Raw genomic sequence first — 26072 nt, 5'->3', positions numbered from 1 at the left:
CTTCGTGGGGTGTCAGTTGTTGATGTGTGCAAGGGTCCCTGGTTCGAGCCCAGGTTGGGGTGAAGAGAGGGACGGAACCTACACTGTTACACAAGGACAACAAACTCTCCCTCAACGTGATCAAGACAAAGGAGATGATTGTGGACTACAGGAAAAGGAGAACCAAGCACGCCCCCATTCTAATCGACAGGGCTGCAGTGGAGCAGGTTGAGAGTTTCAAGTTCCTTGGCGTCCACATCACCAACAAACTAACATGGTCCAAACACACCAAGACAGTTGTGAAGTCTCCCCCTCGGGAGACTGAAAAGATTTTGCATGGGTCCTCAGATCCTCAAAAGGTTTTACAGCTGCACCATCGAGAGCATCCTGACCGGTTGCATCACTGCCTGGTATAAAAGCTGCTCGGCCTCCGACCACAAGGCACTACAGAGGGTAGCGCTTACGGCCCAATACATCCCTGGGGCCAAGCATCCTGCCATCCAGGACCTCTATACCAGGCGGTGTCAGAGGAAGGCCCTAAAAATGGTCAAAGACTCCAGCCACCCTAGTCATAGACTGTTCTCTCTGCTACCGCACGGCAAGCGGTACCGGAGCGCCAAGTCTATAACTCTACCTACATGTACATAATTATCTAAATTACCTCAACACCGGTGCCCCTGCACATTGACACTGTACCGGTACCCCCTGTATATGGCCACGCTATTGTTATTTACTGCTGCTCTTTAATTATTTGTTATTCTTATCTCATACTTTTTGGGGGGATTTTCTTAAAACTGCATTGTTGGTTATGGTCTTGTAAATAAGCATTTCACTGTAAGGTATACACCTGCTGTATTTGTCACATGTGACAAATACAATTTGATTTGATCACGCAGCTAGCTAAATTAGCTAGCTTATCAAACTGACAGTAGAAAGTCGATTTCAGTTAACCTAGCTAACGTTAGCGGCTGATAATCTAACTTTAGATACGTGAGCTAACTAGATGGTTAGCAAGCAAGTATCATGCAATGTCAGTTTGTGCTAACTGGAGACACCGGTAGACCAAAACAACTAGCTAGCAAGCTAATTAGCCAGCTAGCAAGTGTTAGCTGGCTGAGTAGAATCAGAGTAGGTGAACGGATGATCTCCGCATGTGTGGTTCCCACCGTGAAGCATGGAAGAGGAGGTGTGATGGTGCTTTGCTGGTGACACTGTCAGTGATTTGTTTAGAATTCAAGGCACACTTAACCTACATGATTCCATATGTGTTATTTCATAGCTTTGATGTCTTCACTATTATTCTACAATGAGTAAGTGTGTTCAAACGTTACCTGCCCCAATTCAAAGTGCCAAGTGTAACGTTTGGTGGAGGAGGAATAATGGTCTGGGGCTATTTTTCAAGGTTCGGGCTAGGCCCCTTAGTTCCAGTGAAGGGAAATCTTAATACTACAGCCTACAATGACACTCTAGACGACTCTGTACTTCTAACTTTGTGGCAACCGTTTGGGGAAGGCCCTTTCCTGTTTCAGCATGACGTGCACAAAGCGAGGTCCATACAGAAATTGTTTGTCGAGATTGGTGTGGAAGAACTTGACTGACCTGCACAGAGCCCTGACCTCAACCCCATCAAAAACCTTTGGGATGAATTTGAATACCGACTGCGAACCAGGCCTAATCGCCCAACATCAGTGCTCGACCTTACTAACGCTCTTGTGGCTGAACAGAAGCTAGTCCCTGCAGTGATGTTCCAACATCTAATGGAAAGCCTTCCCAGAAGAGTGGGAAGTCTCCCAGTCCCTGCCACTGAAAAACATCCCCACCACCATGCTTCACCGTAGGGATGGTGCCAGGTTTCCTCCAGACGTGACTCTTGGCATTTAGGAACTCTGGAGCTCTGTCAAAGTGACCAAAGGGTTCTTGGTCACCTCCCTGACCAAGGCCCTTCTCCCCCAATTGCTCAGTTTGGCCGGGTGGCCAGCTCTAGGAAGAGTCTTGGTGGTTCCAAACTTCTTCAATTAAAAAATTATGGAGGCCACTGTGTTCTTGGGGACCTTCAATGCTGCAGAACTTTTTGGTACACTTCCCCAGATCTGTGCCTAGACACAATCCTTTCCCGGAGCTCTACGGACAATTCCTTCGACCTCATGGCTTGATTTTTGCTCTGACATGCACAACTGTGGAACCTTATACAGACCCGGTGTGTAGCTTCCCAAATTATGTCCAATCAATTGTATTTACCACAGGTGGACTCCAATCATGTTGTAGAAACATCTTTAAGGATGATAAATTGAAACAGGATGCACCTGAGCTCAATTTCGAGTCTCATAGAAATGTTTTTTTTATTTTTTTTATAAAGTAGCAACATTTCTACAAACCTGTTTTTACTTTGTCTTTAGGGGGTATATGGTATTTTATTAGGATCCCAATTAGCTGTTGCAAAAGCAGCAGCTACTCTTCCTGAGGTCCACACAAAACATTAAACATCATACATAATACAGAACATCATTAGACAAGAACAGCTCAAGGACAGAACTACATACATTTTTAAAAAGGCACACGAAGCCTACATATCAATGCATACACACAAACTATCTAGGTCAAATAGGGGAGAGGTGTTGCTTTATCTGTTTTTTGAAACAAGGTTTTCTGTTTATTTGAGCAATATGAGATGGAAGTTCCATGCAATAAGGGCTCTATATATCATACTGTACGTTTTCTTGAATTTTTTTCTGGATTTGGGGACTATGAAAAGACCCCTGGTGGCATGTCTGGTGGGATAAGTGCGTGTGTCAGAGCTGTGTGTAAGTTGACTATGCAAACAAATTGGGATTTTCAACACATTGTTTCTTATAAAAAGAAGAAATGATGCAGTCAGTCTCTCCTCAACTCTTAGCCAAGAGAGACTGGCATGCATAGTATTTATTTCAGCCCTCTGATTACAATTAAGAGCAATTTAACACAAAGTGCCACTCTGTTCTGGGCCAGCTGCAGCTTAAAAAGGTCTTTCCTTGCAGCACTGGACCACACCATTGGACAATAATCAAGATTAGACAAAACCAGAGCCTGCAGAAGGTAAAGTCAAGTAATTTAGTCTCCTCAACTTGTTCAACAGCCACACCATTCATTACCAGATTCCTCTTGAGGTCTAGCACTTAAGGAATGATATGCACCAAATACAATGCTCTTAGTTTTAGAGATGTTCAGGACCAGTTTATTACTGGCCACCCATTCCAAAACAGACTGCAACTCTTTGTTAAGGGTTTCAGTGACTTCATTAGCTGTGGTTGCTGATGCGTATATGGTTGAATCAACAGCATACATGGACACACATGCTTTGTTTAATGCCAGTGGCAGATCATTGGTAAAAATAGAAAAGAGTAGAAGGCCTAGAGAGCTGCCCTGCCCTACACCACACTTTAAATGTTTGACATTAGAGACGCTTCCATTAAAGAAAATCCTTTGAGTTCTAATAGATAGATAGTTCTGAATCCACAATATGGAAGAAGTTGAAAAGCCATAGCACTGAAGATTTTTCAACAACAGGTTATGGTCAATAATATCAAAGGCTGCACTGAAATCTAACAGTACAGCTCCCACAATGTTCTTATTATCAATTTCTTTCAACCAATCATCAGTCATTTGTGTCAGTGCAGTACACGCTGAAAGTCTGAAAGTATGCATGCTGAAAGTCTGTTAACTTGTTTACAGAGAAATAGCATTGTATTTGGTCAAACACAATGTTTTCCAACAGTTTGCTAAGACCTGGCAGCAAGCTTATAGGTCTGCTGTTAGAACCATTAAAGGCTGCTTTACCACTCTTGGGTAGCAGAATTACATTGTCTTCCCTCCAGGCCTGAGGACAAAGACTTTCTTCTAGGCTCAGATTAAAAATATGACAGATAGGAGTCAGCCACCATCCTCATTAGCTTTCCATCTAAGTTGTCAATACCTGGAGGTTTGTCATTATTGATCGTTAACAATAATTTTTCCACCTCTACCACACTAACTTTACAAAAGTAATTTTTCCAACAATTGTTTACAGACAGAATATTTCACTTTAATTCACTGTATCACAATTCCAGTGGGTCACAAGTTTACATAGACTAAGTTGACAGTGCCTTTAAACAGCTTGGAACATTCCAGAAAATTATGTCATGGCCTTAGAAGCTTCTGATAGGCTAATTGACATTTGAGTCAATTACAGGTGTACCTGTGGATGTATTTCAAGGCCTACCTTCCTACCGAATCTCTTCATACCAACGTGACAGAATAATCGACCATTGAGGGAGACAGCAGGACTACGACTGGTCCGTCCAGCGCCGCCGCAACTTCGGCAGCTGCAACTGGGTCATCCGACGTCGCCACATGGGTCCGTCCGACGATGCAACTTCAGCAGCCACAACTGGCCCATCCGACGCCGCCACAACCGGTCCGTCCGAAACCACTGCTACTGGTCCATCTGACGCCGTCGCAACTTCGGCAGCGGCAACTGGCCTGTCCGATGATGACGTAACCTCGGCAGCTGCATCGGGTCCTGATCAATCCGCACTGCGTTCCTGTGATCGTCCTCGAGACCGGTGTCGTTGCGCTGCTAGTGCAACGCGTCTTGGGGGGGTACTGTCACGGATCCCTCCGGAACTTTCATTACGCACACCTGTCCCCTATTCCCAATGATTGTATTTGTATATATGTGCCCTTTGGTTTCCATTGGGCAATCGATTATTGTTACTATGTCCATTGGTGCGTGTGAGTACCTGTGCTGTGTCACAATCGTCAAACGGAGTAGACCAAGGTGCAGCGTGGTGAGTGTTCATCTTTGTATTTATTTTAAATCAGAACACTACAAACAAAATGAATACGACCGTAATGTCTTGTAGGCTTAACAAGCAGTACAAAATTAAGATCCCACAACTACAGGTGGGGAAAGGCTGCCTAAGTAGGATTCCTAATCAGAGACAACGATAGACAGCTGCCTCTGATTAGGAACCATACTCGGCTCAAAACAAAGAAATAGACACCATAGAATGCCCACCCCACACCCTGACCTAACCACATAGAGAAACAAACCGTCTCTCTCAGGTCAGGTTGTGACATGCTGTGTGTTTTGGGCTTTCGTGCCCTTGTGGATTGCGCAGATGATTACGGGATCGTCCCGTGTGTTAATCATTGTGCGCGTGTGTTATTTATTCAAGGTACTCCTCGCTCTTTTGTTTTGGGTTTCTACCCTGTGTTTTGTTACGCATTTGTTTGGTCTTCGTCCCTGTGCCTTTACACGGCACGCCGTAAATTGGGCTTAATTAAAAAAACTATTACGCATTCCTGCACCTGTCTCCCGAATCTCTTCATATCAACGTGACACTTGCACTGCTTTTCTTTCATTATTAGTTTTTTATGCATGAATATAATTGCTCACTGTTTGTCGTGGGCATTTCGATGAAAGATGGAGTTGAATTTGTCTTTCTGCCCATAATTTCATTTAAAGTACTCAAGTTTTTTTCCATCATTCTTTATATCATTGATCTTGGCTTCATAATTGTCATGTCCTGACCAGTAAAGGGGTTATTTGTTATTATAGTTTGGTCAGGACGTGGCAGGGGGTGTTTGTTTAGTATTCTGGGGTTTGTTGGGCTATGTTCTATGTTAGACTAGACTGAACATAGAAATACACTATGTTTAGTTCATTGGATTGACCTTCAATTGGAGGCAGCTGTTCCTCGTTGCCTCTGATTGAATGTCCTATGTATAGGGGTGTTTTTGTAATGGGATTTGTGGGTAGTTGTCTCCTGTTTTGTCTGTGCACCCGACAGGACTGTTTAGTGGCGTTCGTTGTTTTGTATGTGATTTGTTAGTTTTTCCTTTTTTTGATTTAATAAAGGAGACGAGTATACACGTTCCCGCTGCACCTTGGTCCAATCCTTACGACGCCCGTTACAATAATAAAGTTTCTTCTTTTTGTTGAGTTTAGTCACATCTCTCAATTTGCAGTAAGTAAGCCAGTCAGATGTACTTATTAGCCACTCCTTTTGCCCCATCTCTTTCAACTATATAGTATTTCAATTCCTCATCAATCCATGGAGCCTTAACAGTCAGTTTCTTAACAGGTGCATGTTCATCAATAATTGGAAGAAGCAATTTCATAAATTCATCAAGTGCAGCGTCTGGATGCTCCTCATTAATCACATTAGACCAGCAAATATGTTTTAACATCATCCACATAAGAGTCACAGCAAAATCTTTATATACTATTTTAGGCCCAGCTGTTGGAACTTTACTTTGTAAAGAGTCCATAGTTACCGCGGAAACTGATTCAATGCCCGGTTGTCCCATCTTCAGTCAGCTGTTCGCTCCACACAATATTTTTTTTAACTAAAAAATGTATGCTTATTTTATTTTCATGACATAATCGTCGGTTACACAATTATACAAACACTTATGCCCAGACATTTAAACATAAACGTGACATACACCATGCATTCACAGACACATCTGATATCCAGTCCACACAGCAGAGCTGGTACACACCGTGACACCGAAACACCCAACACATTTGTGTATTGAAACATACACTGCGACAACACAAAACCAGTCATTTCTCAAGCTGAACACATTACAACAAATTCTACAGTGTTGCTCCAGTTAACCACAAAAAAACAGGAAGTCACTTGGCGACAGTCTTAACCCTTTATACTCATGGGAATTGACCTATATTGATAGGTCTAAATTCAATTTTTTCTTACAGAAGAAATATGAAAAGTATATGCATAACCATGGTAACAATTAGAAGGGAACAGTTTGGAGATTATGGGAAAGACTCAATCTACTGATATGTGCATTTTACATTCACTGTATTTTTTACTGCATTTGTTAATAACAAACTCTAAAATTCTCTGGATACATTTAGAAACATGATAAGAATATCTCTGGAAAATGTGGGTTAGGTACAACATAAGACAAAGAAATTACAGTTGGAGTGAGAACTAACTGCTGTCTCCAATTGGCCACACACCTCTCCAAAGTGTACACAGTTCCTAAGTCATTTCAATGCACTTTTATCACTCAAAGAAGAGTCTTCAACTATAAGGTGCTTTTCTGAGCTCTCCTAGCTGTGCCATTGGGGAACTAGAGCAAGCACACTTGTAGTTGTTTTCTTTTGAACACGGCCCTGCTTCTTCGCCGTTACACAATTACTGTTGTTGTTTACATAATTCAAAACTTCCATTATAAATTGCAACCTGGGTCAGGTGGGTATCATTTGAAAGCCTGTTATCAAATACAATATTACAGTGGTAGGCTTTCACAATGCAATTCAGGGAAAGAGATCATTATTGTGGTACGCATAGAAAGGAGTCATGAGTGCATTCAGGTGCGTGTCGTGGCAAATTAGAATAGACAATAGACAAACATTCAGAACAACCCAGGGTATGACGCCATGTAATCTTGTAGCTGAACATTGAACATTGTGATCATAAACGTTGACACTGTATATGACATGGAAAACTGCACATTTGGACTGCTTGTAGGACATCAAAGCGCTATTTATGATAATCCTCAACATCTCATCTTTCAAAATATATAGAGTCCTCTTAAAGATGCACTATGCGGAATTCACTCCACCATTTCATGGTTGCAAAAATTGTAAAAGTTGGCCTAATTTCAGTTTATGTGACAAAACAAGCGAGTATAGTGTAGAGAATCACTGTACCATCTAAACCGCTGTGAAATATATTTTCCATAACCAAAAATATTGTATTTTCAGCTGGTGTACTGTACAATCCCAAAAGTAAAAGACGCAAAAACCAAACACAAGAATGGGAAGCATTGAATGAGCACACATAGAACTGATCTACCACTTCTTAGACTTGCTTTCAATGAGAATGACAGATCTACAACACACATTCCTATGTGAATTTGGTCAGGCCACCCAAAAAGTTACATACTGCAGCTTTAATTTACAGTATTTCTCTCACTCAGACAAAACATTTGCAAAAGTTGCCCAATTAGCGGGAGAAATGGTGGCAACTTCTTGTCTTGTGCGGCCCTCAAGTTCAGATCGGCTATCAATCAAAACACATACAGCTCTGTGAAGGGCAGAGTCAGAGTTCTGACATCATGTTACTGTACAGCCACTGCGTTGTACATGAACCAGAAGGATACAACACTTGAAATAAAAAACAAAGACTGAATAAAACAGTCAAGATACTCACAAACCCCACACAAGATCTAGTTCTGCATACATACCCTAAGCAGGAGTGTCTTCGACCGTGGCTGTTGGGGCCATAGCTGAACTGGCTCCCCTTCCTGGGGAATCGGTGATCTTTGTTCATTGTGGGTCAAAGCTTTTGGCTGCTATAAGTCTATGACTTGCTGGGCTAACAAAGAAAAAGAGGCTACACACCCACAACAACAGCTGGGAGACGAGCTGGAGCTCAGGTGGAGCTCATCCTCTCCGAAGGGCTCTCCTGCCGGGGCTGTACCCGCCACATGCTGCTACTGCCTGGGGAGACTTGGGGAGCGGTGGGTGGGTAGGTGGGTGTCCCCCGATCGCAGGTATGCTGGGGATACTGGGGTAACTGTAGATCAGGAGAAGGGGAGAGGCTGAAAATGTAGGAGTCCCAAGTGCTGTAGGCTACGCAGGTCTCAACAAGACCAGTGGTATTCAGTGCTCCAGATAGCTTTCTTGAATTGCTGTATTAGGATTCCATCTCTTCTGTCGTCCAAAATTCAGAGACCGGTTCTTAAACACAAAGTTTCTCACAGTGTCTTTCTCAGCCTCTCTGTCTGTCTCTACAGAAAGGGGAAATCCTGAGTGATACAGTAACCAATGTGAGGGAGAAGGGAATGAGGTTTGAGCGCGGAGGGCAGAGCAAGCGTTGACCTCTCTCCGCACTGTGGGAGAGCTTGCGCTGTCCCCAGAGGTTCTGGCTGTGGGGGCTGCACCCAGGGCCCATCCAAGTCCCCACAACTGTTTAGAGATATTTTTTGAATATCTACAGTAAAAGTGAAACAGCCTGCAAACACAAGCCTTCAGTTAAGGAGGAACTTGATGAAATTGAGTAAGCGTTGGCATCTTCCGAGGAAAGGAGAACTGAAGACTTCAGATAAGTATGCCAGAAGCAAATGGTCAAGTTAGAAAGATATAACTCTCATACCTACCATATTCCCAAGTGCATGGATAATTATTTTATACTGAATAGAAAAAAATAACAGTTTAAAGGTTTTCTGATGCATTCTGATCTAGTTGCCATAGACTAGCTTTGTACGTCTGGACTTGTCTGTGGGTTTCTTCTGCTACTGGGTCTCTCTGGTGACTGGCAGCCCTAACCTAGCACAGGCCGACACGTGGGATCGACATGCCTCCCAATGTGGCACGCCCTTCGTTCCCCCTAAAGCTAAATAATGACATTGTGTATTGTTAGCTTCCACGAATAAGGGGTAGCAAGGGGGCACTCAGATGTAGTTCCTGGGGTCTAGGGTCTAGCACAGCACAGCACACTCACAAACCTGCGCACAGAAACACGCATAGAAACATGCACACAGGAAAAGTATACGCAGTCTGCAGTCAGTGATAAAAACAGAGATAAAAACATCACTGGACGGCAGTTAGCCTAGCAGTTAAAGCGTTGGAACGGTAATCAAAAGGTGAATGGTTTCGAATCACGAGCCGATTAGGTGAAACATCTGTTGCTGTGCCCTTGAGCAAGGCATTTAACCCTTATTGCTACTGTAAGTCGCTCTGAATAAGTGTGTCGGATAAATTACAAAAATGTACATTACAAAAATGTTTTCAAGCACTGCAGTTGAGAGACTCCAGGAAACTGCTACCCACAACACACAGTATGCAATGTCACTCTTGCTCAAAGTGAGTCCACCAATATCAGTACATAACACATTTTATGTACTGTAGATGACACTGTAATTGAGACAGACTTTTTTGCACTGTGCCACAGACATGCCATGGCTGGAATAAAAGCCTGCAGACCCAGTAGCTCTCCATGTTTCATAGAACAGGCAATCTCAGGAAAACTCATAATCACACCACCTGCAGGTACTCATTAAAACAGCACAGTAATAATCATCAACCCTTGATTGTACTATGCACAACCTCTGTCAGCTACAACACAACCTGCTCCCTCACCTCACCGCTTTCCAAGACACCACACACCTAACCGTGTTAAATAAACGTGTTAGATCTGGAACTTTTATCTAACGACAGTCTCCTTTACCTATGTGCAGGTGACTGGGGGATAAGGAGTGAGATCTCACCTCTAATGGGGCGGCAGTGTTGGACTAGTAACCGAAAGGTTGCAAGATCGAATCCCTGAGAGGACAAGGAACAAATCTGTCGTTCTGCCCCTGAACAAGGCAGTTAACCCACTGTTCCTAGGCCGTCATTGAAAATAAGAATTTGTTTTTAACTGACTTGCCTAGTTAAATAAAGGTAAAAAAAAAATAAAAAATGAGCTGTGTTGTTAAAATGTTCAGCAAGGAATGTTTGGTTTCATTTGAATTGGCCTGCCTACACTATATGTCCCTGCAAGACCATCTCTAGTCGTTCAGGATGTTTTCTTTTTGGAAATAAGCTACAGTAATATCCAACCCTGCTGCAATGTTTACAGTATGTTGTACACGCTCCATGGTAAATAAACAGATATCCAAGTAACTATTATTTTAACTATTATTGGGCAGAGATGATTAACCATCGTTCATTATCGAGCTCATTCGTATCAGCTGTATCTGGGCAGGAAGAATACAATACAGGCCAGTGTGACAGCTAAATTCTAAAATTATAATTTTACACTTGTGACCATTATCAGGAGTGGCCAAAGGGGTGTCCTGGGATCAATCCCAATACCGCTGTCCCGTCCCAGCCCCTGAGCAAACCAGGGTTAGCTAATGTATTTGCTGCAAATTGAATGTACAATTTTGTAAGCTTGCCTTGTTGTTCATGAAAAAATATTTCCAAGTCAATCACTTGTCATTGTTCTTTATAAGTAGTAACGTAACGTTAGAGATTGAAGATATTTGCCAATGCAGGTAACGTAGCAGTAGCTAACTATTTTATGCTTATTGTATAGCTGAGGATTAAAATACCTGTATGCTATGGATGTGTAGCTATGTAGCCGATCTGTGCATGGACCCTAAACCGTTTGGTATAAATATTAGTTTAGAACAGAGGGGTTTAATTGTTCTAGCTACAACGCTTCCACTGGTAATGACTGAGTGAAGGAAATGTGACTGTTACATTTCAAACTGCTACGGAATGAAAGTCCTGCTTCAGTACTACTCCACATTGAACCACAGCCAAAGGCTGGGTACATTGTTGTTCTGATGTTCTCATTTGTTGCTCATATGGTGCTTATTTGTTACATAAGGCATTTTTTGAATTTTGAATTCTCACCGACTGTCTAGTTTTTATTTTGGTGCTTGTTAGTTCTCAAAGATCTTTTTAAAACAATATACAGCGCCATTATCTTTTCTACATACTTTATATCTGGTTTGAGTTGTTTATATGTTTACACTGAAAACATTTTACCATCCCGAAAATGTATCCTCCCCCAGCGCTGCCCGTCGCTGCTAAATGAAACTAGGGGAAACATTGAAATATAAGGACTGTTGCCAGTACAGGCATTGTGAAAAACACAAGGCTCGTGTGATGTGGTGATGTCCCATTCCCTAGGCCTAATTTAGCTCTCCCTATCACTAGTTGCTCCGTTTTTGAGTGCCTACCCCCACGAGAGACACTCGAAAACAAAAGGGGAGGGCTAAGCGGGGGGTATTGGGATTGAGCCCTGGAGTGTGTCAGAGTGTGTCCCCTCCCCTGCATGGCCCTGGGTCAGAACAGGGCAGAACAGACCCCTTAGGCCCTCAGGCCCCCGTCAGACAGCCTCATTAAAGCATGAAACACACCAAACATGCTATTCGATCTGTTAATCGGCTACAGCGGGGAAACAGTCAGAGGGGGAGAGAGAGGAGAAGAGGATGGGGAAGTCTGTAGGTTGGAGCCGCTGTCAAAGAGAACATGGGAGGCCAGATATTAAACCAGGAGACCAGATGGAACTATGGACGTGGCATGGGGCTAGACACAGACCTGGTTTCAAATACTATATTGTACATCTGTATATGTAAGAGCATGTGCCTGCCTCCCAAAAAGTGTGTGAGTGCGTGTTCTGTCCTCTTGTTAGGCCTGGCAGGGACATGAGTGCCTGTCACAGCAAGTGCAAGGTGTGTGTAGAGTTTGGTCGCTGTGAGTGTAATAGCAAAAAGAATGAATATGAGCAACATCTGTAAAACTGTTCACAGATGGCCAAATCTGGGTGCGACAACCAAGTAGAAAAGGTGTAGGCCTACAGAGTAGTAACGAGCCTCTTCTGCAGGAATTAAGAAGTCATCATTACACAGATTTAAGTCACATATAAAATGGCATAGAAGAATTCTGTTCTGTATGAAAAATATGTTAGATACAAAGGCTGCCATCATAACTGCAGCATTAATCAGCCCTATTACGTAAACACTGTCTGGTGAATGTCTGACCGGAACAGAAAGAGAATCTAAAGAGCTCTAGACAAATGCAGCTTATCTGAAGCATTTTCTCTTGAAAGGCAATCGCTGAAAGCTCTCGGCTGCCAACACATACCTTATGACGGTTCCCCCTTGTGTTTATCTTCTGCAAGGCCTTACAGTACACACTCCATGCACTGCCAGAGGTTTAATCTATCTTCTGTGACGTTAAAACGAGTTAATTGATACCAGCCGCTAGCTTTCTTGCGTGTCTCATCATCTGCTTAATGCCAAGTTTCCTGATGCACAAATGTTGTAATTTTTCCTAACCTTGTGGCTTGAAGACCTGCACAAAAGGCTACTCTCTCTAATACACAAACTAGGGATTGTCAGCATTGTCAAAAGAGTAATACATTAAACCCTAAAACAATTCAAACTACTATCCAAGTTTCCAAGGTAAACATTGTTTTGGAGGATGTTTTTGGAGAACACTGTTTTTACTTGGTTGGAACGAATAGGTTCCAAAGTAGATAAAGAGAAGAGCAAGTGAGGAAACTGCATGATGTTTCTCATCTGTGATGATGGCCCAGTACACCCCTCTGTGTAATCAACCTAAACTCCGGTGTTAATTAATCCTGGCCCATCTGTGAATCATAATGGGCAAAGAAGCACAGATCATTCCATTTTACATTGGCCGCTGCTTTTAACAATTTCATGCTAAAAAGCCAGAGGACCAGGGTTCCGCTCTGGAATCACGCTTTCCACTGTGCTCAGAGGACACGTTCGGTACAGCAGTTTAGCTGAAGTCGAGCCCAAAAGGACAATTCCCATAGACGGCCCCATAGAGAAGTCCAATTTAAAAAATCCTAAAAAGAGACTTTCGTTACCACCTTTGTGCCGAAAATATCCATTGAATTTTTCAAGTAATTGTCTCGAGGACAATTCTTTTCTTCATCATCACTCACAGCCGAATATATTAACATTTATATCAATCCACTGTCTGTCATGTTTCTGGATGACGTGATGACGTTGTTGCTGCTTCCAGTGCGCACTGAGTGCTGGTGCACTACCGTTCTCAGATCTGTAAAGCATATGCCAACCGCCATGAAACGGCGTATGCGAACGTGAGTAGATTATGTTGAAAACAACGTTCGGCCATCTCGGACACTGTCTCAAGTTCATATATACACTGAACAAAAATATAAACGCAACATGTAAAGTGTTGGTCCCATGTTTCATGAGCTGAAATAAAAGATCTCAGAAATGTTCCATATGCACAAGAACATTATTTTATTTATTCTTTACATCCCTGTTAGTGAGCATTTTATCCTTTATCCAGGTGTGGCATATCAAGAAGCTGATTAAACAGCATTATCATTACACAGGTGCACCTTGTGCTGGGGACAATAAAAGGCCACTCTAAAATGTGCAGTTTTGTCACACAACACAATGTCACAGATGTCTGAAGTTTTGAGGGAGGGTGCAATTGGCATGCTGACTGCGAGAATGTCCACCAGAGCTGTTGCTAGAGAATTGAATGTTAATTTCTCTACCATAAGCCGCCACCAACGTCGTTTTAGAGAATTTGACAGTACGTCCAACCTGCCTCACGACCGCAGACTACGTGTAACCACGCCAGCCCAGGACCTCCACATCCGGCTTCTTCACCTGCGGCATCATCATGGCTGTGTCCCTGCCCAGTTATGTGAACTCCATAGATTAGGGCCTAATTTATTTATTTCAATTGACTGATTTCCTTATATGAACTTATATGAATTGTAACTCAGCAAAATCTTTGAAATTGTTGCATTTACAGTGCATTCGGAAAGTATTCAGACCCCTTGACTTTTTCCAAATGTTGTTACGTTACAGCCTTATTCTAAAATGGATTAAGAAAAAAAAATCTCAGCAATCTAAGCACAATACCCCATAACGACAAAGCGAAAGCTGATTTTTATTTTATTTTAGCAAATGTATTAAAAATAAAAAACAGAAATACTTTATTTACATAAGTATTCAGACACTTTGCTATGATACTCAAATTTGAGCTCAGGTGCATCCTGTTTCAATTGATCATTCTTGAGATGTTTCTACAACTTGATTGGAATACCACCTGTGGTAAATTCAATTGATTGGACATGATTTGGAAAGGCACACAACTGTCTATAAAAAGGTCACACAGTTGACAGTGCATGTCAAAAACAGTTGACAGTGCATGTCAAAAACCAAACCATGTCCGTAGAGCTCAGAGACAGGATTGTCTTGAGGCACAAATCAGGGGAAAAGTACCAAAAAATGTCAGTAGCATTTAAGGTCCCCAAGAACACAGTGGCCTCCATCATTCTTAAATGGAAGAAGTTGGAAACACCAAGACTCTTCCTAGAGCTGGCTGCCCGGCCAAACTGAGCAATCGGGGGAGAAGGGGCTTGGTCAGGGAGGTGACCAAGAACTCGATGGTGACTCTGACAGAGCTCTAGAGTTCTTCTGTGGAGATGGGAGAACCTTCCAGAAGGACAACCATCTCTGCAGCACTCCACCAATCAGGCCTTTATCGTAGAGTGGTCAGACGGAAGGCACTCCTCAGTAAAAGGCACATGACAGGCCACTTGGAGTTTGCCCAAAAGCACCTAAAGACTCTCAGACTATGAAAAACAAGATTCTCTGGTCTGATGAAAACAAGATTGAACTCTTTGACCTGAATGCCAAACATCACATCTGGAGGAAACCTGGCACCATCCCTTCGGTGAAGCATAGTGGTAGCAGCATAATGCTGATGTGTTTCAGCGGCAAGGATTGGGAGACTAGTCAGGATCGAGGCAAAGATGACTGGAGCAAAGTACAGAGAGATCGTTGATGAAAACCTGCTCCAGAGCGCTCAGCACCTCAGACTGGGGCGAAGGTTCACCTTCCAACAGCACAACGACCCTAAGCACACAGCCAATACAATGCAGGAGTGGCTTCAGAACAAGTCTCTGGATGTCCTTGAGTGGCCCAGTGAGAGCCCGGACTTGAACCCAATCGAACATCTCTTAAAAATACCTGCAAATAGCTGTGCAGCAACACTACCCATCCAACCTGACAGAGTTTGAGAGGATCTGCAGAGAAGAATGGGAGAAACCTCCCAAATACAGATGTGAACGTTCGTAGGTGACTCTAAATTCTGAAATTCAACTGAAATCTATGATACATACTGCACAAAAAAAGTCTTTGCCAACAGTGATTGTGAAAACATACATTCATTAAATGCCAAAAAAGTAGACAGTTCATGAATCACTTTAAAAGAAACTCAAGAACTAGAATCCATTTGTACAGGAAAAATAATCAGTTGAGGGGAATTGGTGTAGCATGTTGTGTAAAGAGAGGTTTTAGAGGGTTTGGCTCGTGTTATTTGCTTCATTAAGTTTCCCCTGCAGGTTATGACCCTGGCCATCAAAAATTCATCTTTGACGCCACCAAAAGCCAGACAAGACTGCTAATTGTTTTGGGAAATCTTGTTTTGGATCACTGTGGCCATCCATAGCTCTTGTGAACTATGAAGTTCTTCCTGAGCTACTTTTATCTCTATAGCTCTTGTAGAGTTAGTATGATTTGTCCAGTGGCATTCCACCTGTGCTGACATCACAGAGAAATCACGGGTAGCATCAAAGTAGACCAATAACAGAAACCGATTAAAATGTGAAGAGATGTCTCTGCTTTTGTTTTGCCAGGATGGTAAGTAGATAAGGCATCGGTACATCAGACACATAGCACAGTGCTGACCTATGGCTGGCCTACTGAACAGTACTGAACACCTAAGGCAGAAGACGAGAGGCTTGTCTGCCACACAGGCGAACAAAAGGCTTCATTGAGATGCCGACACAAGAGACATTAACCCATGATTTTGACTCAGGAGTTACCTTCAGACTAGGCCAGGAGGCTGCGTTAGTGAGCAGACCCCATGACAACTACATGATGCGGGAACAACAAGCGCTAGCAGTGTGACGGCTCCAAAACAAAGCCCTATTACATTACCTATTAGCTCCTCAATTGACTTCCTTGGCATCACATAGGGAATTGAAAGGGGTAACTATCTGGCATCTTAATTTTATTTTTATTTTTTTATTGAACCTTTATTTAGCTAGGCAAGTCAGTTAAAGAACAAATTCTTATTCACAATGAAGGTGAAATTAAAAATAATATAATAATAATTCAAGCCTGACCCCAGTGATGTACTGGGCCGTATGCACTACCCTCTGTAGAGCCTTACGGTCAGATGCCGAGCAGTTGCCATACCAGGCGGTGATGCAACCGGTCAGGATGCTCTCGATGGTGCAGCTGTAGAACTTTTTGAGGATCTAGGGACCAATGCCAAATCTTTTCAGTCTCCTGAGGGGGAAAGGTGTTGTCGTGCCCTCTTCACGAATGTCTTGGTGTGTTTGGACCATGATAGTTTATTGGTTATGTGGACACTAAGGAACTTGAAACTCTCAAATGCCTGAATCTTGCACATTTCACCCCAAATTCTCATTATTGAAATGAATCAGGATAAAATTCTCGGGTCATCTAACTTATTGAATAAAACACAAAATATGTTGCTGTAGTTTGTCCATAAATCATAAAAATTGTACACTAGTTGAAGTACTTTAAAATAATTTCCTTTCTCAGTCAATCGGTCTGTAAACATTAACCAGTCAGAGCCACATTTTCACTCTCCCACAACAAACACATGCCTGAGCTGCTGTGATGAGGCTCACGAACAAGTCTTAGCTGACAAGGCCTGTTTGGTTCTTCATTATGCTCAGTTAGCAAGGCAAAGTTACATGAGAGGGGGCCTCTTCCGACCATAAAAAATTAGAGAGGGAGATAAAGTTTGTAGAGGAGCACAAGTGATCATAAGCTTCTGTCTCAAATGGAGATTCTGCCTTCTCCCATGGGGTTGGTGGATGATGGAAAAAAATACACCATCTTGTGTCTTCTTTTGACCCAGTGGATGGCCAGTGACCCATTCCTCATCTACCCCACACAAGGTCTCTGGAAACCAGCTGCACAAGGGCTAGGCAATTTTCTCTGCAACACTATATACACTGAGAACACAAAACATTAACACCACCTGCTCTTTCCATGACATAGACCAGTGGTTCCCAACCTTTTTTGGTTACTCTACCATCAACTGAATTTTGCTCTGCCCGGAGTAACCCTGAAATACCACCTCATGTGCATTTTATCATTAAGCCTATGGTATCATCAGTCTTCTCGAGTACCCCTGTGGATAGGCCAAGCACCCCCAGAATGACCAAGTGTATCCAGGTGAAAGCTATGACCCCTTATTGATGTCACTTGTTAAATCCACTTAAATTAGTGTTGATGAAGGGGCGGAGTTAAAGAAAGATTTTTAAGCTTTGAGACAATTGAGACATGGATTGTGTACGTGTGAGATTTAAGTGCCTTTGAACAGGGTATAGTTGTAGGCGTAGGGCTGTTACGGTGACCGTATTACCGCCACACTGGACGTCACGAGTCATGATGGCAGTCAAATTCCACGTGACCTCTTAGTCACGGTAACTAGGCTTCTCCAAGCTCTGATGCTGCTGATGGTCATTAATAGATTACCAAATGTGCTAACTGCCTGGTACTCAGCACTCTACTGTCCCTCTAATCACTCTGACATCAATGCAAATGTAATCGAAAATCTAATCAAACACTTCATGAGAGCCCATGAGCTCATGTTGTGCAACATTTCTTTAGGCTATGCAATTGCATGAGAAAACAGAGTGATGGCTGCTAATAAAAAGAGAGGGATCCCATCAGCTTTTTATTGCTAGGCCTACTATATTAATTTCTCAACTTTCCTAATATTAAGCACATTGCTTCTCTTTACAACAGGATGGCATGACATTTAACCACGGGAATAGTGTCCTCCATTCGCTATTTAAGTGCATAGATGTATTTTTCCCCTGCTCCTTTTTTGAGACAGGTGCATGATAATGGTCCATTTAAAATCAACACATTTCACACATATATTATTTAGTATATGTAAAGACAAGATTAAATCAGGAATAGTCTGATGGGTGACAATATTAGCCTATCATTTGTGAATGAAATATTTGCTGCTGGGAAATTCGAGGCATTATCAAGTGCTTGTGAAATTGTGAATGGGGGACTGATGAAGTGGGTACAGCCTGGGCAAAAAACAAAGCAGAGCTCATGCCTTTCATGCGACTTTTTTCAAATCCTCATTAGAGTCGCATCATGCAGTCTTAGAATGTATTAAAAATCTAAACATATAGCCCAACGTTTGTATCACAAGTAAAGTGGCCAAATAACTTCTTAAAATTAAACACATTAATCTTCTTTAGAACGGGTGTAGAGCCTAACTGGCAGACATATGCATCGTGTGCGTTTCATGTTCGGGGAAGATCATTTTCACCATAAAAATGCACCTTTGTAACAAAAGCATTACATGCATAATCGCATTTGTGGTCACTTTTGAGAATGCTGTTTTCCTGCTAATGGAACATTCGCGCTTATAGCCTACTGCCGTGGGCGCATTGCTGCGCTTACAATGTGAAGAAATAGCCTAATAGTGTATCAACATTTTAAGCAGAACGTTCTCATCTGTTGCGTCAGGATCATTGCTTAAATCTATGTTTGGAATATTTATTTCTCGCACAGAATAGGTCAACTTTGTACTATGGGGGATAGTAGGCTAGTGCTTTTGCTGTTCGTTAGGCCTACTCATCTTGTTGGCTGACGAAAAGTAAATGTGGATAGTTCTTCCAACAATATGCACCTCAGAATTGGTTAAAGACGCTGAGAACTGAGATGCAGTACCACTCGGGAGCCCACTCGGGAGTCTGCGCTTGTAGCCTGTGAGAAAGACCTGATCACGTGACGGAGAGCCATGTGAGTGAGAGGTGCTTCAGAGCGCCCAGCCGGGAGAAGAGAATTTTTATTCTTATATTCAGCCCACTGGACGCAAAAGGCATGGATTTTTTTTAGGGGGCATTATGGCCACACAAAGGGGATGCCGCTGGGAAATTCGAGGCATTATCAAGTGCTTGTCAAATTGTGAATGAGAGACTGATGAAGTGTACAACCTCCGCAAACATGCCTTAGAATGTATTAAAAATCAAAATACATAGCCCAATGTTTGTATCACAACTAAAGTTACATAAATAACTCTAAATTAAGCATATAATCAAATCAAATCAAATGTTATTAGTCACAATCGCCGAATACAACAGGTACCTTACAGTGAAATGCTTACATACGAGCCCCTAACCAACAATGCAGTTAAAAAAATATGGATAAGAGTAAGAGATAAAAGTAACAAGTAATAAAAGAGCAGCAGTAAAATAACCACAGCGAGAGTATATACAGAGGGGTACCGATACAGAGTCAATGTGCGGGGGAACCGGTTAGTTGAGGTAGTATGTACATGTAGGTAGAGTTATTAAAGTGACTATGCATAGATGACAACAGAGAGTAGCAGTGGTGTAAAGAGGGAGTGAGGGGGGGCCACTGCAAATAGTCTTGGTAGCCATTTGACTAGATGTTCAGGAATCTTAAGGCTTGGGGGGTAAAAGCTGTTTAGAAGCCTCTTGAACCTAGATTTGGCGATCCGGTACCGCTTGCCATGCGGTAGCAGAGACAACAGTCTATAACTAGGGTCGCTGGAGTCTTTGACAATTTTTAGGGCCTTCCTCTGACACCGCCTGGTACAGAGGTCCTGGATGCAAGGAAGCTTGGCCCCAGTGATGTACTGGGCCGTTTGCACTACCCCCTGTAGTGCCTTGTGGTCGGAGGCCGAGCAGTTCCCATACCAGGCAGTGATGCAACCAGTCAGGATGCTCTCGATGGCGCAGCTGTAGAACCTTATGAGGATCTGAGGACCCAAGCCAAATCTTTTCAGTCTCCTGTTGGGGAATAGGTTTTGTCGTGCCCTCTTCACGACTGTCTTGGTGTGCTTGGACCACGTTAATTTGTTGGTGATGAGGACGGCAAGAAACTTGAATCTCTCAACCTGCTCCACTGCAGCCCCATCGATGAGAATGGGGGCGTGCTCGGTCCTCTTTTTCCTGTAGTCCACAATCATCTCCTTTGACTTGATCATGTTGAGAGAGAGGCTGTTGTCCTTGCACCACACCACCAGGTCTATGACCTCCTCCCTATAGGTTGTCTCGTTATTGTTGGTGATCAGGCCTACCACTGTTGTCTCATCGGCAAATTTAATGATGGTGTTGGAGACCTGCCTGGCCGTTCAGTCATGAGTGAACAGGGAGTACAGGAGGGGACTGAGCATGCACCCCTGAAGGGCCCCTGTGTTGAGGATCAGCGTGGCAGATGTGTTGTTACCTACCCTTACCACCTGGGGGCGGCCCGTCAGGAAGTCCAGGATCTAGTTGCAGAGGGAGGTATTTAGCCCCTGGGTCCTTAGCTTATTGATGAGCTTTGAGGGCACTATGGTGTTGAACGCTGAGCTGTAGTCAATGAATAGCATTCTCATATAGGTGTTCCTTTTGTCCAGATGGGAAAGGGCAGTATGGAGTGCAATAGAGATTGCATCATCTGTGGATCTGTTGGGGCGGTATGCAAATTAGAGTGGGTCTAGGATTTCTGGGATGATGGTGTTGATGTGAGCCATGACCAGCCTTTCAAAGCACTTCATGGCTACAGACGTGAGTGCTACGGGTCGGTAGTCACCTAGGCAGAATCCCTTACGTGTTCTTGGGCACAGAGACTATGGTGGTCTGCTTGAAACATGTTGGTATTAGAGACTCAGACAGGGAGAGGTTGAAAATGTCAGTGAAGACACTTGCAAGTTGGTCAGCGCATGCTCGGAGTAAACGTCCTGGTAATCCGTCTGGTTTTGCGGCCTTGTGAATGTTGACCTGTTTAAAGGTCTTACTCACATCGGCTGCGGAGAGCGTGATCACACAGTCTTCCGAAGTCTGCTCTCATGCATGTTTCAGTGTTATTTGCCTCGAAGCGAGCAGAGAAGTAGTTTAGCTCGTCTGGTAGGCTCGTGTCACTGGGCAGCTCTCGGCTGTGCTTCCCTTTGTAGTCTGTAATGGTTTGCAAGCCCTGCCACATACGACGAACGTCAGAGCCGGTGTAGTACGACTCGATCTTAGTCCTATATTGATGCTTTGCCTGTATTATGGATCGTTGGAGGGAATAGCGGGATTTCAAATAAGCTTCCGGGTTAGAGTCCAACTCCTTGAAAGCAGCAGCTCTAGCCTTTAGCACAGTGCGGGTGCTGCCTGTAATCCATGGCTTCTGGTTGGTGTATGTACGTACGGTCACTGTCGGGACGTATGTAAAACAGCTACAAAGAATACAGATGAAAACTCTCTCTGTAGGTAATGTGGTCTACAGCTTATCATGAGATACTCTACCTCAGGCGGGCAATAGCTCGAGACTTCCTTAGATATCGTGCACCAGGAGTTGTTTACAAAAATACATAGACCGCCGCCCCTTACCAGAACCCGCTGTTCTATCCTGCCGGTACATCGTATAACCTGCCAGCTGTATGTTGATATTATCGTCATTCAGCCACAACTCTGTGAAGCATAAGATGTTACAGTTTTTAATGTCCCGTTGGTAGTTCAATCTTTCGCGTAACTCGTTGATTTTATTCTTCAAAGACTGCACGTTTGCTAGCAGGATGGAGGGAAGTGGGGGTTTATTCGATCGTCTACGAATTCTCAGAAGGAAGCCCGACCTTCGGCCCCTCTTTCTCCGGCCTCCTCTTCACGCAGATCACGGGGATCGAGGCCTGTTCCAGAGGAAGCCGTATATCCTTTGCGTCGAGCTAGGCAGAGTCATGAAAGGAAAAAAAGGATTCTGCTAGTCCGTGGTGAGTAATCGCAATCCTGATGTCTAGAAGTTCTATTTAATTCAGCTATGTTCAATTGAAGTCTTCATAATATGAAAAAATATTAAATAATGCCAAAGAATTATAAGCAAATCTTTTCTGCTAAATGAACTAGTGTAGCCCAAAGCCATTTGGCATAGCCAGATCAGAGCCCAACTCAGAATATGCTATTCTGTTCTTCTGAAACAGATTACATTTTCTTCATATCATGTTTCTTTAGACCTGTCTACAATAAATAATGGATTTATTGTGAAGGTGTAGGCTATATTACATGGATTTTTTCCCCCCCTTCACTTTTTAAAATGTAGTGTTCCAAAGGTCTGCATTAGTGGCCTATATGCTATGCATGGAAGCCAGGAGATGCTAAATGTGTTTATGTTAATTAACAATCAATTACCATGAGACCAGCAGTTATTTGCTTGACAATCACCGGCTGACAAAATTTCATGACCACCACAGCCCTAGCCAGGAGCACCGGTATGTTTCAAGAACTGCAACGCTGCAGCTTTTTTTTTTTACACTCAACAGATTTCCGCGTTTATCAAGAATGGTCCACCACACAAAGGACATCCAGCCAACTTGACACAACTGTGGGAAGAATTGGAGTCAACATGGACCAGCATCCCTGTGGAACGCTTTCAACACCTTGTAGAGTCCATGACCCGACGAATTGAGGCTGTTCTGTTAAACCCAATATTAGGAAGGTGTTCGGTATACTCAGTGTATGCCCAGAATACTATCAGTAATATACTAGAACAGCATAAGCACAACCACCGCAGAGACAATATCACTAATAAACTGTGATGGTTCTAACCCAGCGGTAGGAAAAATACCCTTGTCTGGCCTGCAAATTGATTTTGACATGCAAATATGTGCGGCCCTGGAGCCAAAACATGTGCCCACCCGTTCTAACCACTATCTTGTAACTTAGGTAATATGGAGGGTAGATGAGGAACAATACGACTTTTATATTACAAAGTAAAAATAACACATTCTGTGCTACCTAGAAAGAAAAACATGCTTTTATAAAGAGGGTCAGGAAAAAGCAGGCTATAATTGGCTGAATATGCTAAGGGGAAAAATGAAAAAGTCTACAATTAGAGTTTGTCCTGATGCTTACAGTACTGTATTTACAACTCATAAGTCAGCATCAGACCTATCCAAATACGACCCTTAGACTAAAATACTCCTGAAAGCTCAGTCTGAAAAGGAATGTAGAAGGCTGAATTTAATCATCTTTCTTTAGTCAAACAAATTGTGATCCTATTCTATGCAAATATTTAAATTAAAAAGTACAAATTTCAACTGTCTCCAAAGTCTTTTTATACTATATTTGAAAAGTAGCTTAAATCTGAATTACTGGAATTTAGGAGATTTAAGATTTAATAGTACAGTAAATAATTATTTGAGCCTACCAACAATGTTCGTCTGTATTGCTAATGCTATGACAACATCTGGTAAAATCCAAAACCAACTCTCATTGTCATAAGCTCTCTCTACCACCTACTCATACTGTATGTGGACAGGGTTGCAGTGAAGATATTGCAGTCATTCGCAACTCTGAATGCTCTTCTCTTCGTTGTCAATATCTATGAAACATAAAAGTGATGAGGTGGCCTTACTACAGTTCCGTGGTCTGTCTCAGGCGGGCCCCCTAGACAGGGCTGATCTAATGCACGCGGGTCAGGGGGTCAACGTACTGGAAGGAGCTCACTTATCCACACACAGCTGCTGTGTGAACCTTTGCCAAATGCAACCAGCAGATGGTGCACTCTGAGTTTTCCCAGCCCCGTTACAGGCCCCCCACCCCTCCACACACACAGGGCCGTTACGGTCAACACATTCCGGCCCGGAACACTCACAAGGCAGGATTGAGGGTTCTAGAATCACAACTAAACAAATACTGTGCGTCTGTGAGGAATTAATGACAGACACCAGACCCACGCAACAGGCCAACTTTAGAACCGTTGAATATTGCAGATGTATGCGAGGGACAGAGCACCATAAAGAGCATGTGGGACTTCCAATAGCCTGGTCACAGATCTGTATGGGTTTTAACTCCTCTGATGGTAGTCGGCTAACGCCCATATAGATCTAGGACCAGGCTAACTTCAAATACTAGAGCACAAACGTTTTATACTATATCACAATGGCATAACATCACTGTAATAGTTTTTTCCGTTATTTCTTTAAAGGTGGTACTATGGACAAGGTAATCCATTAAATTGAGTACTGTGTTCATTCATATGTAAGCAAGAATCAATAATGCTAGCGGCCATCATGGTGTGTTGTGTATCCAATATGCATGAATAGAATGAAGCAAATGTGATTGGATGACCAAGTATTAACAGCTTAAAGGGATACTTCAGCATTTTGGCAATGAATTTGTCCCTTTACCTACTTCCCCAGAGTCAGATAAACTCGTGGATACCATTTTTATGTCTCTATTATTATAATTTTTTTATTGAACCTTTATTTAAGTCAGTTAAGAACAAATTCTTATTTACAATGACGGCCTGACCATAATAATCTCTGCGTGCAGTTTGAAGGAAGTTGCTAACTAGCGTTAGCGCAATGACTAGAATATGGTTACTGTTAGTATTCTAGTAATTGTGCTAACACTAGTTAACATTGGCTCACGAAACTGCCTCTACCTTCATTCATACTGGATGCAGAGACATACAAATGGTATCTATGAGTTCATCTGACTCTGGGGAAGAAGATAAAAGTCTTTATTGCCAGAATCCCGAAGTATCCCTTTAAGATTAGATTGACTTTCTCTATTGCCCTTTGAGGACAGTACATAGTGCCCTATTTGGTTGTGAGGGCTGTATATCCTTCTAGGACTGATTCCCAATAGGATAATAAGGATTTATCAGCTGTTTGGTTATTTTGAGTCAGCAGGAATGCAGAGGACTGTACCAGATCTTATGTCCACTAAATTACTGACCTCTGGATGCGCGTTAAACTATTCATTTCAATGCTAAGTCACTTAACTGCCACCCTTTACTGTTGCACAAACACAACATACCACACACAGTTTCCAACCCAGAGTTTCAAACCCACACACCCATGCTGACATACACATAGCAGCCCACACAGTTCTAAACACACACGTACATTACATATCACAAACATACACTGTTTCCCACAGACTCACAGGCTTACACACATACACGGTTTCAATAAAGACCCCAAGGGGAGGATAACCTTGACAGTCCAATTACAGTACATTAGCTCCCTAAGATGTGTCTCCATGTGGAAGAAAACCGTACAAGTGTTTCGATTTTTTTAAGTCCAATTACAGTGCCTTCAGAAAGTACTCATACCCCTTGACATACTCCACATTTTGTTGTGTTACAGCCTGAATTCAAAGTGGATTTTCTCACCCATCTACACACAATAACCCATAATGACAAAGTAAAAACATGTTTTTAGAAATGCTTGCAGTAATATCTAATTTACACTACCGTTCAAAAGTTTGGGGTCACTTAGAAATGTCCTTGTTTTTGAAAGAAAAGCACATTTTTTGGTCCATTTAAAATAACATCAAATTGATCAGAAATACAGTGTAGACATAGTTAATGTTGTAAATGACTATTTAAGTTGGAAACGGCAGATTTTTTATGGAATAGCTACATAGGCGTACAGAGGCCCATTATCAGCAACCATCACTCCTGTGTTCCAATAGCACGTTGCGTTAGCTAATCCAAGTTTATCATTTTAAAAGGCTAATTGA

At 42.7% G+C, this 26072-nt stretch overlaps 1 protein-coding gene across 5 annotated transcripts in view; it reads right to left on the bottom strand.

The window, feature by feature from the left end:
- Positions 1-26072, bottom strand: part of LOC106613633 (cAMP-specific 3',5'-cyclic phosphodiesterase 4D) — a 166676-nt gene that overhangs the window by 70246 nt on the left and 70358 nt on the right. Inside the window, exon 1 of one of the 5 annotated variants that reach the window (XM_045687402.1) lies at positions 8218-9281. The exons of the other annotated variants lie outside the window; for them this stretch is intronic. Within the exon in view, the coding sequence (XP_045543358.1) occupies positions 8218-8303 (86 nt within the window). The 5' untranslated portion in view covers positions 8304-9281. Of the gene's footprint in view, positions 1-8217; positions 9282-26072 lie in introns of those variants that run through there. 5 annotated transcript variants of the gene reach the window in all.

Source organism: Salmo salar, chromosome ssa10 (genome assembly GCF_905237065.1).
Source record: "Salmo salar chromosome ssa10, Ssal_v3.1, whole genome shotgun sequence".
In the NCBI taxonomy this organism is placed as follows: Eukaryota; Metazoa; Chordata; class Actinopteri; order Salmoniformes; family Salmonidae; genus Salmo; species Salmo salar.
The sequence above is the reverse complement of the archived record's forward strand: the minus strand, read 5'-3'. Positions and strand labels throughout refer to the sequence as shown.